This window comes from Lissotriton helveticus, chromosome 4_1 (assembly GCF_964261635.1).
Source record: "Lissotriton helveticus chromosome 4_1, aLisHel1.1, whole genome shotgun sequence".
Lineage (NCBI taxonomy): Eukaryota > Metazoa > Chordata > Amphibia > Caudata > Salamandridae > Lissotriton > Lissotriton helveticus.
The window spans coordinates 155,288,043-155,303,196 of NC_136063.1; the positions used below are offsets into that span (position 1 = coordinate 155,288,043).

The following is a 15,154-nucleotide window of genomic DNA, read 5'->3' on the forward strand; positions in this document are numbered from 1 at the left end:
ACGACTGCTGTTTTTTAATAAGTACAATCGACGATATTGGCTTACCCATCGTCGACGAGTGGGTGGTCGTCGTCGTTGAAGTTAAGGCTGACGATGCCACCGTCGTCGAAACTGTCGTCGTCGATGTGGAGACATAGTTCGTTTTTCTTGAAGAGAACGTCGTGGAAGTAGTCGACGAGGACTGCGATGGCTTTCTGAAGGTTGCAGCATCCTTCACAGACGTGTCAGATTTTGCCTCAGAAGACCTTGAGGCAGTCTTTTTGTGAGGGACGTCTGAATGGCCAGGGGAAGCCTCCCTCGGCCTTTTCAAGGACAGTTTCGAAGAAACTGAAGCCCTTTCACTACCCTCCGAGGAGAGTACCTCATCATCTCTGGTTTTGAATCTGTTTAACCAGAGGAGCAGTCTTCTTTCTCTGTCCTTAAGTGTTTTGTTAGAGAATGTTCTACATACCCTGCAGTCCTTTGCTGTATGGTCAGGGTAGAGGCAGTAGAGGCAAGTCTCATGCTTGTCGTCGACGTGCAGTCTCTTCTTGCCACAAGAAGAACAGGCTCTAAAGAGTCCTTTTTTCTGTTGTTCAGCCATAGTTGAGGTATAATCCAAGTTTCTTGAAGAAAAGGAGAGAAATTGAAGAAACCTGAGGAGAGCTCAGGTGGGGACTCCCTAGCACAACGTGCGGTAGAAAATCTGAGAGACTGAGGCTCCTGGCAGGAAGGTTCTAGAGGGAGGTGGTAGCTGATTGGCTACCTTTAGGAATTTGGTCCTTTTTACAAAAGTACATAGATAGGCTACTAAGGCAAGGCCCTTAGGCCTATTTTTCTCTATGTATGTCTATAGGACATTACTTTTATATTACCGGGGCTCCCATCTCGACGACGGGGAATGATTCAGGCATGTGAATCTATGAAAGACACCCATAATACTGGATAAAGATAAAAGATTCCCAATTGGGAAAATATTAGTGAGAGCAAATGAGTGCCTTTTTCACCTGAGGCTGTCAACACATTTCCCAAAGGGACCACTTCTTTTTGTGAATGAGTTCCCACCTCCTTTGAGGAGTCTCTAACTAGTCAACCGTTCGCAACTGGAATTGCACTACTGACTGGATTACATTTGGAAGGGATGCTCCATTCACTACCCTTCAAAATGCAATTTGATATGGGTCACAAACCCATTTTACCACTCATAAAATGGGTTGTGTAACCCATTCAGAATTGTGAGTCGTAAAAACTTTTCCGACTCGTTAAGTGGGTTTTGTGCATTGGAAATAGGTAATTATGTGGTTGGAACCCCAATATTCTGTGAATCGCAGGGTTTGTATTGGCAACATTGTTTGGTACATTTGGCCCCTTTTCCTTATGTGTGCCTGAAAACAGTTTGGAGGAGGTGCCTCTTTACAAGAAGGTGGCAGATCTCACATTCATATTGGTACAGTGTGGGTTTAACCCAGGAAAGAAGGTTTGATATTAGTGGCCATGTAAAATGTTGTGAACTCCTATAAAACTGTATTTATAAATACTCACAAACATTTTGCAGGTTTCTTCATACCCTCGAAATACAGGAATAATAACTTCTGTAAAATGCAGTCTTTCAAAGCTATCAATGGTCTATCTCCAAACTATTACTCTGATATCCCATCCCATTACACTCTCACTCTAAATAAATGATTCAGCAACATCAGTTATCAAGGGCCAGATGTACAAACATTAGGAATACCAATTTTCTGATTGGGATTCTCTCCGAATTGCAATTTGGAAACTGGTATTCCTAATGTATGATCTCATTGAGTTTCATTTAGGGGTTCCGTGGGGGTCGTAAATAGACCTCACTCATGAATATCAATGAGGTAGGTCGAAGTTTGGGACCCATTAGGAATTACAGTCATCACAGGGATGGTGGCCTGCTGAGATCACCATGTCCCTGATTACTTTTTAATGAAGCATTTTTTTGACAGCTGGTGGCGAGTGCGCTTAGTGAAAGCATGCACCAACGGCTGGTGTTGTGTGTGACTGGTGAAAGTGTGCACTGATTGCTGGTGATGTGTGTGTGTTTGGTGAAAGCATGCACTGACATTTGGTGTTGTGTGTGTGGTGGAAGCTTGCACTGACGCCTGGTGGTGTTTGTGCTTGATGAAAGCGTACATTGATGGCTGGTGGTGTTTGCGCCTGGTGAAAGCGTGCACTGACGGCTGGTGGTGTGTGGTTGTGTGTGTGGTTGTGTGTGTAGTGGTGAGTGTGTGGTGGTGAGTGTGTGTAGTGGTGAGTGTGTGGTGGTGAGTATGTGGTGGTGAGTGTGTGGTGGTGAGTGTGCGGTGGTGAGAGGCTGGTGTGTGTGAGTGTGGTATGTGTGTGTGGCGTATGTGTGTGTGGTGTTTCGTATGTGGTCTTATGTATGTGTGTGGTGGCCTTAGTTTGAGTGTTCGTCTCCTGCACTCACACAGTGCCCCTACACACTGCTCTCCCTGCACACTCACACTGTCCACCCTGCATAGTTTACACTGTTCATCCTGTACACTCACACACTGTGCACCCTGCACACTTACACACTGTTCACCCTGCACACTCACACACTGTTTACCTTGCACACTCACACACTGCAGTCACTGGCACTCTGCAGTCACTGTTACACTCCAGTCACACTCAGTCTGCAGTTACTCTGCAGTCACACTCACTCTGCAGTCACTCTCCAGTCACACTCACTCTGCAGTCACTCTGCAGTCACGCTCACACTGCAGTCACTCTGCAGTCATACTCACTCTGCAGTCAATATGCACTCGCACTCACTCTGCACCTGCACACTCACTCGCCAATCACACTCACTCTGCAGTCACTCTGCAGTCACACTCACTCTGCAGTCATTCTACACTTGCATTCACTCTGCACCTGCACTCACTCTGCACTTGCACTCACTCTACACGCACTCTGCACTGACACTCATTTTGCACTCACTCTGCACTTACACTCACTCTGCACTCACTGTGCACTGACTCTGCACCTGCACTCACTTTGCACTCACTCTGCACTCACGCTGTACTCTGCACTCACTCTCTGTGCACTCTGCACCTGCCCTCACTAGGCACTCACTGACTGTGCACCTGCACTCACTTTGCAACTGCACTCACTTTGCAACTGCACTCACCCTGCCCCTGCACTCACTCTGCACTCTTTTTGCAAACATTCTGCACCCACTGTCACTCTGCACTCTTTTTGCAAACATTCTGCACTCACTCACACTCTGCAGTTACTCACTCTAACTCTGCAGTCATTCTGCACTCACTCTGCACTCTGGACTCACTCTGCACTCTCTCTTATTCTGCACTCACTTCCCTCTGCACTTATTCTGCACTCACTCTACACTCACTATCACTCTGCACTCACTCTCACTCTATTTAATTCTGCACTCACTCTGCACTCACGCTGTATTGCAGCGACATTGTCTTGGTGTCACCAGGGCTTTAAGTGGAAGATTTTTCAATATCATATAGAAGCCATAGTTGCTGCTTATTTATTTTATGCAACTAACAACCATTGACAAAGCCAATTGTCCTGACTTGATGTAGGTATGATGTTACTTGTTGTATCATATATCTGGATGCAATGACAGGAACAGCAAAATACAAGTCGGGAAGCACACTATGCTAAGCACAGATTTTTAGCTTATGTGTTTTAAGCCACGCTCTTAACTACATTAGTCACGCCCCCTTGAGAGAAATTACAGTGGCCAATCCCCCTTGAGAGACACCCCCTTTTTCATCCCACTTAAAGCCCTACTAAAACCCAGGTCATGTACGGGATGCAGGAAGAACCATTTGTGACTGGTCACATGCAGTCTCTACAACAGCTGTCTGAGTGAGCATCAGTAGTGCTTTAATGACACACTGATTATAAACCCCTTGGTCCTATAATAAAAGCTTTCGTTCTAGAGGCGTCCATTTTCTTGCGAACCTAACATGTCTTTGTCTCATGATCTCATCCTCAGCCCCTATGCGCTAAACGAGACAAAAAAACACGGATATTAAACTTGAGCAGCGGCCCCGGAAACAAGATGCCAGAGGCGTAGTTTCCAAATAAAATATGATTGCTCCCGCCTGCCGGCGCCCACCTTCCGTCACCTCAGCAGGATTTCCAAATTGCCTGAGTGCGACCGGTGCAGTCAGCCTGGCTCGGGCGCATATTGATTTTGGCTTCCCTCCGCCGGTTCATTTTTCAAAGGCTGTTCAAATTAAAGCTTTTAGTAGAAAATATGTACAGTCGCCGAGCCCCCTCCGCCAGGCTTTTCAAATGGAAAGGGGTGGAGGGGGAGGGGCGCCCTTCTTATCCACTCGGGCCGCCCCCGTCTACCCGCATCCCATTATCCACCCAGGCAGGCCTCCAGCTGAGGGCAGAGATTAGACAGACTTTCTTCTGCAATCTGCTCTCCTTCTGGGGAGAGTGGTGTGGTAATGAGACGGTGAGGGTGGGCCTGAGGGGGGCCGTGCTCCTCCGAGGTGCAGCCGAACGTGAAGCACCAGCAACGGTAGATCCCGCAGGAGAGGCGTCGACACTCGTCCCTGGCGGGAGACCGGAGAAGGTGTCAGGCAGGATGGACAGACAGACACTTCACTTGAAGACGCCTCGTTTCCCCCTGCTGACTGAGGTTAGCAAAGAGCTTTGCGTTTAATTCAGAAGAGCAGCATAGAAAGCAATCACAGTCTCGACGGCCGCCATTGTCCCTGCTGTGAAAGTGAAAGCGGGCATGGTGTGCTGAGCGCGAATTAAACAAGGACGAAAAAAGGGGCGGGACTTAAAAAAAGGGCAGAAACGCCCACGGATCGCATTAAGGCGGGGAAAATAGTAATTGACACACATCTCTTCCAATGGCTAGCCTCCATTTACGAAGCTAGCCAATGGAAGAGAGAGGCAGGATAAAGCCCCACTCTGTTAAAGTGATTACATCTTCGGCTCCGCCCCCCACTGCTTCGCTGTGGGACAGTAGCCTCGACCTAAAAATAGGATTGTTGAAATGCTTGAATGAATCTCGGCCACTGGTAATTACTTGGACTGCATTTCAGTCCATTGATTTTTTCCCCACTGTGCCACTCCAGACAGAGTCCAGCCCTATGCAGATCAATCCTTGGCCCTGCCCTTACAGGAACAGTTCGGCTGGAACAGGCATGGTCGGTCCCACCCAGACGGTAACACATGTAACACCAGAGTGGCTTCAGCCTAGTTGGGTCTCCTCAGTGATGTGCAGCTTGAGTCCTGTGGCACAGCAAGCATGTGACTCACGTCACGGAATAACCATTACATGTAGGTTTTAATTAGTGCTTGAATTTAGCTCAGCTGCTGTTAACTGCTTGGTCCCTATTTCAGTCAGCATGAGTACAATATTAACTACTATTGGAGACCACCATAGTCACATTCAGACTTTCCTGGAGAAGAAGAATGTCTGTCCAGGTAACAGCCAGTCCAACTGTGCATAAGGCTAAGGGATAAGTGGGTTGGTTTGGTCCACTGTGGGTATGTCTACACATCTGGTGTTAATATGTTAATGTGCAACCTTCTTCAGAAAACGCCCATTTTATCGCGCTCTTTGTTGCTCAGAAGTTTATTCGAAAATATGTTAGAAAAAGTAACAATATGGTAGAAGAACTAATGAAAAAGTTACTTTGTAAACCTGAGAACATTTTTAACTTCAGCATCAACAAAGGTACAGAAAAATAAACAAACTGGTGAAAATAGACTGTTTAGTAGTTTTTACTTTTGGCCAGTAAACAAGTTCATGCTGGATGAACATCTGAAAATGTAGCTCATAATGGTCTGATGCTAAATCCTATCTTTGCAGGGAGGTGGGGGTCTTTGATAGCAGGGCTGACCTTATAAAAGACATGCCAATAGCCTTGCTGCAGTTCAACAACAGTGCCATTCTGTGTGTGTGTGTGTTACCGTCCTCTATGCATGTTACAAGTGACTTTATACTCTCAAGTCAATGGACCAGTGCACTGCTGTTTTTCAAAAAAAGTTAATGAAGAGTGTGAAGTTTGGTAGGTGCTCCCTAGGAGTCGTCTCCCTTCCGATAGACGACTGGGATTTAGGTCCAAGAAGTGCGTTCAATTGGAAATTGACTACATCCCTGGGGGCACTCATAGAGGAATAGATTCCTTGATTGATTCTTAATGAATGTTCTTGACACTAGGTCGATGATTGTGAAATTCAATATTTATTTCCTCATGTTCACAATTTTCTGTTTGTAATTGTATTCGTTTTCATACAATTGTTGATTCATTCATCCATGCACAAGTGTTTATAGCTCCAATGCATTTCGGGCAACCGCCCTTCATCTGGGAGCATATCTACAAGGAACGACATAAGTACGATTTACTATTTGATTACGTCATAGTATATGCAATAAAAATATACAAGCAAACAGTATCGTGCAAACATATCGAAACTGCTACTTCCCAAATGTGACAATGTGTGGTGAAAGAAAACGTGAACGGTGCTGAAAAACATGCGGTGCATGCGGGTGTAATGCTCTACAATATGAGAGCACGACTTACTGGTGTGGGCGATTAATGGCTTAAAAACGCTGAGCCTGAAAAGAGAGAAGACGGGTGATAGAAAGGGTAAAGTGCGTCCGTCGACTAAATGGACTATAAAGTCAATGTCTATCGAACAATAATACAGGCTTAAATAGCTACTCACGATGGAGTGTGAATGCGGTAACACGATCTTCGTTTGGCTCCAAAAAATAGATATAACTCCGCTCTGCTGGGCGGCGGAGTTTCGCGGAGTTTTATGGCAGCCATGTTAAAATTCGATCGGTCTTAACAAACAGACTAGGTCATGTGGGTGTATCATGTGACGGAAGTAAGTCAACAGACTAGAGAGCGGACTGAGATGGTGTTGGACTAAGAAAACGGTCTATATTAAGGAAACTAAAAGTTAAAAGAAGCTAAAAAAGCGGAAAAAAGGTGTGAGATTCCTTATACACTTCAATCCCCCACAAGGAGGGAATAGAGGCTATGGAGCAAGCCATCCTCAAGCTGGATTTGGATGAAACAATGCAAATATTTTTGATGGAACTGGTAGTGTTCACTTTATACCAGAGCTACTTTAGACATGACAACGATTGGTACTTGCAATTAGTAGGCACTAGTATGGGAAATTGCGCAGCCCCCGTATACGCTAATGTATACATGGGCGAATATGAAAACAAACACATATTGTCCAACACGGACTGGAACAGACATATAAAAATGTATGCACGCTACATCGATGATTTATTCATCTTATGGAAAGATTCTAGAGAAAGCTTAGAAGACGCTATGAACTGTCTTAACTCAGTGAATCAACGCATCCAATTTACCTGGAAGATTGACTCTAAAACCATAACCTTTTTGGACGTGCTCATTCAAATACAGAACAATCGTATCATCATCGAATATACCGGAAACCCACCGACCGCAATAACGTTCTACATTGTTCTAGTTTCCATCAGGGCTCGTTAAAGAAACATCTTCCTAAATCACAAATGTTACGAGTGAAACGCATTACCTCCGACCCAACTAAATGTAATGAACGTTTGGAGGAAATGGCAGAGATATTTTGTGAATGAGGTTATCCTGAAAATTTGATAAACACAGCCAAATCCCAGATTGATAACCTGAACCGTTTGGATCTATTAAAACCCACAATTAAACACAAAAGTGACAGGATAGTCATAGTATCCAAATTTTTAAATGTGAGTTCAACGTTCAAAAACATAATATTAAAACATTGGCCAATGTTAAAAGCAGAACCGGATTTCAAAGGGATCTTTGATCAACAACCTTTATTCGCCTTGACTCGAGGAAACAAATTTAGGCGAAATTCTACAAACACCACAAACAACCGGCAGCAGTGCGCGTGGCACTAGACCATGCACCAATTGCAATAATTGCAACAACATAATCCCAGGAAATAAAGTGATGCATCCTATGAGGGGACAGGAGATCGCCCTAAATGTTACAGCCACGTGCGACACGAACAATGTAATCTACCTGTTGAAATGCCCTTGTGGCAAAGTCTATGTCGGTAAAACCGAGTGCAAACTAAAAACTCGCCCCAATGAACATACATCTAATATAAGGACTAAAAATCTTAAGTCATCAGTAGCAAACCACTTCATGAAAATGAATCACAATATTTCTCAACTCAAGTTCATGGTGTTAGAAGTGGTTCAAAAACTTGAGGGAAGAGACAACAGCAGACACCTACTCCGTCGAGAGATTATTGGATTTATAAACTTAATGCCTCTAAACCACATGGACTCAATGATTGTATTGAGTTCTCATGTTACCTATAAAGTGTGTTTATACTAGATGTGACCTTCAACAGCACGTATTAGGGCAACATTCGTTCTGTATTGCCTCCTGATCGTATATATGTTAATGTTTACAAATATGCTTTTTATATATGCTTACGTTTAAGATCAGTCTTTTCACATCTTTTCCACGCATCTCACACCTTTTATCCGCTTTTTTAGCTTCTTTTAACTTTAAGTTTCCTTAATATAGATCGTTTTCTCAGTCCAACACCATCTCAGTCCGCTCTCTAGTCCGTTGACTTACTTCGGTCACGATACACCCACATGACCTAGTCTGTTTGTTAAGAACGATCAGATTTTAACATGGCTGCCATAAAACTCCGCGAAACTCCGCCGCACAGCAGAGCGGAGTTACATCTATTTTTTTAAGCCAAACGAAGATCGTGTTACGGCATTCACACTCCATTGTGAGTAGCTATTTAAGCCTGTATTATTGTTCGATAAACATTGACTTTATAGTCCATTTAGTCGACGGACGCACTTTACCCTTTCTATCACCCGTCTTCTCTCTTTTCAGGCTCAGCGTTTTTAAGCCAGTAATCGCCCACACCAGTAAGTCGTGCGCTCATATTGTAGAGCATTACACCCGCATGCACCGCATGTTTTTCAGCACCGTTCACGTTTTCTTTCACCACACATTGTCACATTTGGGAAGTAGCAGTTTCGATATGTTTGCACGATATTGTTTGCTTGTATATTTTTATTGCATATACTATGAAGTAATGAAATAGTAAATCGTACTTATGTCGTTCCTTGTAGATATGCTCCCAGATGAAGGGCGGTTGCCCGAAATGCATTGGAGCTATAAACACTTGTGCATGGATGAATGAATCAACAATTGTATGAAAACAAATACAATTACAAACAGAAAATTGTGAACATGAGGAAATAAATATTGAATTTCACAATCATCGACCTAGTGTCAAGAACATTCATTAAGAATCAATCAAGGAATCTGTTCCTCAATGAGTGCCCCCAGGGATGCAGTCAATTTCCAATTGAACGCACTTCTTGGACAAGTGACTTTATCTCAAGTGCCATAGGGCCTTAAACTGTATTGCAGAATATGGTGGATGGTGAGGGTCAAGTTTAAGCAATTGAAGTTAAAAAGACTACAAAGTTAAATTTGAAAAGCAACTAGATGATTACGGAAAGTTTTTGACATTGACATTCAATGCCAAAAAATGCCAAGCAAGTGTTACCTACAACTTCTCCCATATTAAATACCATACCAGCTAACAACTGAAGCTGGAATAACATAGTAGGCATTATAAGTAGCTAATTAATAGGTGATACTTTACAGTACTATTTATCACAGATCATCCTGTTTGCTGTTCCAGCATCCACTTAGCTTTGAAAGCAACATTCTGGCTAAGAAGTGTTTTTTTTAATAATCAAGTTTATTGATATTTAGGTGAAGACAAACATTCGCATTGACAGCAAAATCAAGCACAGTACCTCGAGGAACATTAACAGTAAAGGCGATGACATAGACCTGAGCATCGGGCCCTAAAGTAGGCCCCTGTATAAGTCTAACAGGATAGATATGAATATACACGGCTAAGAAGTGTATTACCTTGCAAATCAAGCAGTTTGTCTTCTGGCAAATTGGGCACCAAAACTCGTTAACTAAGTCCTCATAGATACACCACCCTCTGCAGTCCGCCGTCTTGCAATGATAACTGTTCTTGCTCCGGCTCTCGGCAACAGTGAGTCCACGTTCTAAGAACTTCCTGTACTCCTCGGCAGATACCAGCTACAACCAAGACAACACAACCAGATACACACTTTTGAAACAGTGATAGTGAACTGTTAAAACTTCAGAACCATTTGGAATGTAATGCCAGGACTAATAAACACACTAGGATGCCCTAGTAATGGCCGACTGTACTCTAAGTGCCACTTAAGGAAATATAATTCGATGTGATAATCAATCAATAGACTAAATCTAACATACATCATTGTAGACAATACAAATTATACTTACCTTTAACCAGTGGTTGAAACACCAGAAACATTAAGCTTACTTGAGTTCCTTTCTATAATCTTACATTTTAATATCTCCCTTACTGTTATCTGTTTTTTATAGACATATTACTTTTTTTCATATACAGCAATAGTTATTTTATTGTATATGCGAAGAATAAGTAATATAGAGTACAACATTCAGTTCAAATAAACTATATGTTGGGAAAACTGAGCGTAAAATAAAAATCGTGATTACTGAACACAAAAGTAACATCAAAAACTACAACAAAAACTCAACTGCAGCCATGCATTGGCTTCAAGCTGGACACAACATAGCGCAACTGCGTTTTACCATCTTAGAAGTAATGAAATCCAGACCCAATATGGATCCTCATAAACAACTTGCGAGATTTTAATTCTTTTGGATACAAACATTGGAATCCATGTGCCTTTTGGGATGAATGACAGATTGGAATATTCATGTTTCTTATGAGATTTATATACCTGTTCATAATTTGACCATGTTAAAGTTCGTTACCATTTTTTTATAACTACATTTTTTTATAAGTATTGGTATAGAAACAGTTTTCCTCTGCAACCACCATTATCTTTGGTGTTTTAACCTTGTGTTTATCTGGTATTTGCATACATCTTATTGTGTGCGGCTGTAATTTCATGCAACACATTATCAGCTTTTACTAATCCACAGGGTGTTTAATTCGAATACAGGTGAATGACACCATTGTTTTAAAATACACTATTGTCACTTTTCAGCTAATATACATTTAAGAGGAAGCAACCTACGAGCCACGTCAGATTGAGGCTCACGCTCGACACTTGACGTTAGTTTAAACACTTTTCGATCAGATACGCCATTCACTGTGCATGTTTTCACGAGACGCGCTGTGATTTCCTGTATGAAAAGTAAGTTACAACTTGTGCACACATTAATATATGGTGCACATGGGGTTCGAATATAGCTTTAATTGAAAGCAGCCGTAACAGTCCTTTATGGAGCATTTTGAAGCATGTCTTGCACCATTGAGCACATTGTCACTACCTTAAGAATACAGTTATAACCTAAAGCGTCCATAACAACCCATCACAGAGTGTTGTTCAAGCATGTTTTTTACCTTTGAGCATGTTTCTATCACCTCTAGATGACAGGAAAATGTAACCAACGTGTTGCAGGGTCTTGTTTAACATCAGTGTATATATGGCTTTTTCTGATATCGGGCACGATTAACAACACGGTCCACTAATTATGATGTGGTTTCGCACACAAGCATCACCGCAGCTCCTTCTGTGCCCGTTTCAATAACCTTCCCCTCTGGAGACAGTTCCATTGGAACATTGCCTCAGTGTGACTATAACAATTTAAGAACTCAAGGCCCTAACATTCAGTTAACTGCTCTGTCGCATGTTCCGAACAAGTTCCCGACTAGCATCATCATTTTCACTCCTGAGTACCAATCAAAGGGCCGGTTCGATATCTTAAACAGAGGGTATCTACTACGATTACTCAGCACCATACCAGCGCTAAAAGACTTATCTTCAGCAGACCTGCTATCTATAGAATTTATAAGAACTGATAAGTTGGATGGGAACGAGGCGACAAAAGCAACATGGATTTCGCCTGAAATCGCTAATAAAATCATCGAAGAGAAAGGTCTCCTTAAAATATGGGGGATTTGCACAGCCGTCCACCACGATACAGGATACCCGTTCCCTTGCTCCAAAGGCCCAAGCAGCTACCACCCAAAACAACTCCAACGACAAGGTCTGTGCTGAGTGGCGCATTGGGTTGCTCTCCTACAGTAGTTCAGGCAACATCTGCGGAGAATATTTCAAGGCCTACCAACATGAATCGCACGATTGAACATCGGCTCCTCAGAATAAGTAATACAACAATGATTTCCCAATGACAAGGATATCCAACAAAGCCGGAAATGTCCATAGAAGCATCACACATAGAACTATGCTCGTGGAACATAAACGGGCTTAACAACAAAGTAGTGGACACTGATTTCATACAATACGTGAAAACATTTGACATCATCCTTCTCCAGGAAACATGGCTGGAAGAGCCGGTTCAACTAGAGGGTTATACCTGTTACCATTCTGCAGCAACAAGGAAAAGCAAGTTTGGTCGGTTGTCAGGAGGCCTAGCAACCTACCTCAAAATATCAACCATTGGTAGCGCACGGGCTTTAAGCAATAATTCCTCGGCCACAAATACAGTAGAGATATCACTTAACTTTGGGGGCATAAAGAAATATATCCAGCTGACCAACACTTATATTAACCCAAAAAATAAGAGTCATGAGGGGAAACCTCTAATGGACCACTTACATCACGTTATCACTACTCAAACATCAACAAACCTAATTCTGTCTGGAGACCTTAATCAATGCATCTTAGGGTCTTCCGCAAACAGTGATATTCAAGCCCAGACGTACCATTGGAATATACCAACTCAATCATTTAGTTGCCAATGTAAAACATCCAAGCTTGCAAAATCACTATTGGAAGATCTAGAACATATGGGCCTAAGGGCTCTAAATGGTAGATTTCCTGATGATTCACCATCTGTGGCCTCATTCACCTCAGGCAAAACAACCTCTACTATTGACTACACTTTAGTCTCCCTTTCATTGTTCCATCATATATTGGGCTTCAACTTAGGGGACAAGGGTGATAGCGATCATCGCCCTCAAGAAGTCATCCTAGGAGCCCTTCCTGAGGCCATACTCTCAAATCCAACAGGTCTGCAGGACAGTCACACCATAAATCATAAACAAATCAAAACCTCGGTAGCAAATACTGTGTAGGTACTTCAAGCTGCAAAAAGGCAATTGAACAACTCAAACTACCCTTCGGGCAATACAGTAGCAGGTCAATCAATCAATCAATCAAAGCATTTGTATAGCGCGCTACTCACCCGGAGGGTCTCAAGGCGCTTGGGGAGGGGGGGTCCGCTACTGCTCGAACAGCCAGGTCTTGAGCTGCTTCCTGAAGGCGAGGTGGTCCTGGGTCAGGCGGAGGTGGGTCGGGAGGGAGTTCCAGGTCTTGGCGGCGAGGTAGGAGAAGGACCTACCCCCTGTGGTGGCTCTTCGGATGCGGGGGACGGCGGCGAGGGCGTGGCCGGTCGAACGAAGCTGGCGTTTGGGAGCGTAGAAGTTGAGGTGGCTGTTGAGGTATCCTGGGCCTTGGTTGTGCAGGGCTTTGTGTGCGTGGGTGAGGACGGAAGGTGATTCTCTTGTTGACTGGGAGCCAGTGCAGGTCTCTCAGGTGTCCGGAGATGTGGTTGCGACGGGGGATGTCCAGGATGAGTCGTGCTGAGGCGTTCTGGATCCGCTGGAGTCTCTTCTGGAGTTTGGCGGTGGTTCCGGCGTAGAGGGAGTTGCCGTAGTCCAGTCGGCTGGTGACGAGGGCCTGGGTGACCGTCTCGGTGGGGATCCACCGGAAGATCTTGCGTAGCATGCGTAAGATGTTGAAGCACGACGAGGAGACGGCGTTGACTTGTCTGGTCATGGAGAGGGAGGAGTCCAGGATTAAGCCCAGGTTGCGTTCGTGGTCTGTTGGTTTGGGTGCGCTGCCTAGGGCGGGGGGCCACCAGGAGTCGTCCCAAGCGGAGGGTGAGGATCCCAGGATGAGGACTTCCGTCTTGTCCGTGTTCAGTTTCAGGCGGCTGTTCTTCATCCATTCGGCTACCTTTTTCATCCCTTCGTGTAGGTTGGCTCTGGCGGGGTCGTTGGTGAGGGAGAGGATCAGCTGGGTGTCGTCGGCGTAGGAGATGATGTTGAGGTTGTGCTGGCGTGCGATGGCTGCGAGGGGGCTCATGTAGACGTTGAAGAGGGTTGGGCTGAGTGAGGAGCCTTGAGGAACGCCGCAGATGACTTCGGTGGCTTCTGATCTGAATGGGGGGAGGCGGACTCTGTGTCCTTCCGGCGAGGAAGGAGATGGTCCACTCCAGTGCCTTCTCCTGGATTCCGACGTTGCTGAGGCGCTGTACTAGGGTACGGTGGCAGACAGTGTCGAAGGCCGCGGAGAGGTCTAGGAGGATGAGGGCCGCTGTTTCTCCGTTGTCGAGCAGAGCTCGGATGTCATCGGTGGCTGCGATCAGGGCGGTCTCGGTGCTGTGGTTGGCCCGGAAGCCAGACTGCGAAAGGTCGAGGGATCCGTTCGTCTCGAGGAAGGCGGCCAGCTGCTTGTTGACGGTCTTCTCGATGACTTTAGCGGGGAACGGGAGCAGAGAGATGGGACGGTAGTTCTAGAGGTCGGTGGGGTCGGCTGATGGCTTCTTTAGTAGGGCGCTGAGTTCGGCATGCTTCCAGTTCTCATGGAAGGTAGCGGTGTTGAAGGAGGTGTTGATGATGTCCCGCAGGTGGGGTGCGATGACAGCGTCGGCCTTGTTGAAGACGTGGTGAGGGCAAGGGTCGGTCGGAGATCCGGAGTGGATGGAGTTCATTGTGCGGACGGTGTCTTCGGTGCTGATCGGGGTCCAGGCGCGGAGGGTGGTGGTGGGGGGGCAGTGGTTCAGACGTGGCGTGCGTCGGTTGAGTGCTGAAGCTGTTGTGTATGTCCGCGATCTTGTTGTGGAAGTAGGAGGCGAGGGAGTTGCAGAGGTCTTGCGAGGGGGTGATGTCGTTGTTTCCGGGGTTGGAGAGCTCTTTAACGATGATGAAGAGTTCCTTGCTGTTGTGTGCGTTATTGTCCAGTCGTTCCTTGAATGCAGTTTTCTTGGTGGTGTGGATCAGTTGGTGGTGTTTTCGGGTGGCGAGCTTGAGGGCAGTCATGTTGTCCGCTGTTGGGACTCTGCGCCAGGCTTTCTCAAGGGCT

The 15,154-nt window shown here is 44.9% G+C and overlaps 1 protein-coding gene across 1 annotated transcript in view; it reads right to left on the minus strand.

The window, feature by feature from the left end:
• LOC144828452 (ranBP-type and C3HC4-type zinc finger-containing protein 1-like) overlaps window positions 1-15,154 on the minus strand; it is a 540,072-nt gene that overhangs the window by 96,951 nt on the left and 427,967 nt on the right. The window contains exon 11 of the mRNA XM_078686629.1: window positions 9,921-10,100. Coding sequence (XP_078542755.1) covers window positions 9,921-10,100 — 180 coding nt within the window. The remainder of the gene's footprint in view (window positions 1-9,920; window positions 10,101-15,154) is intronic.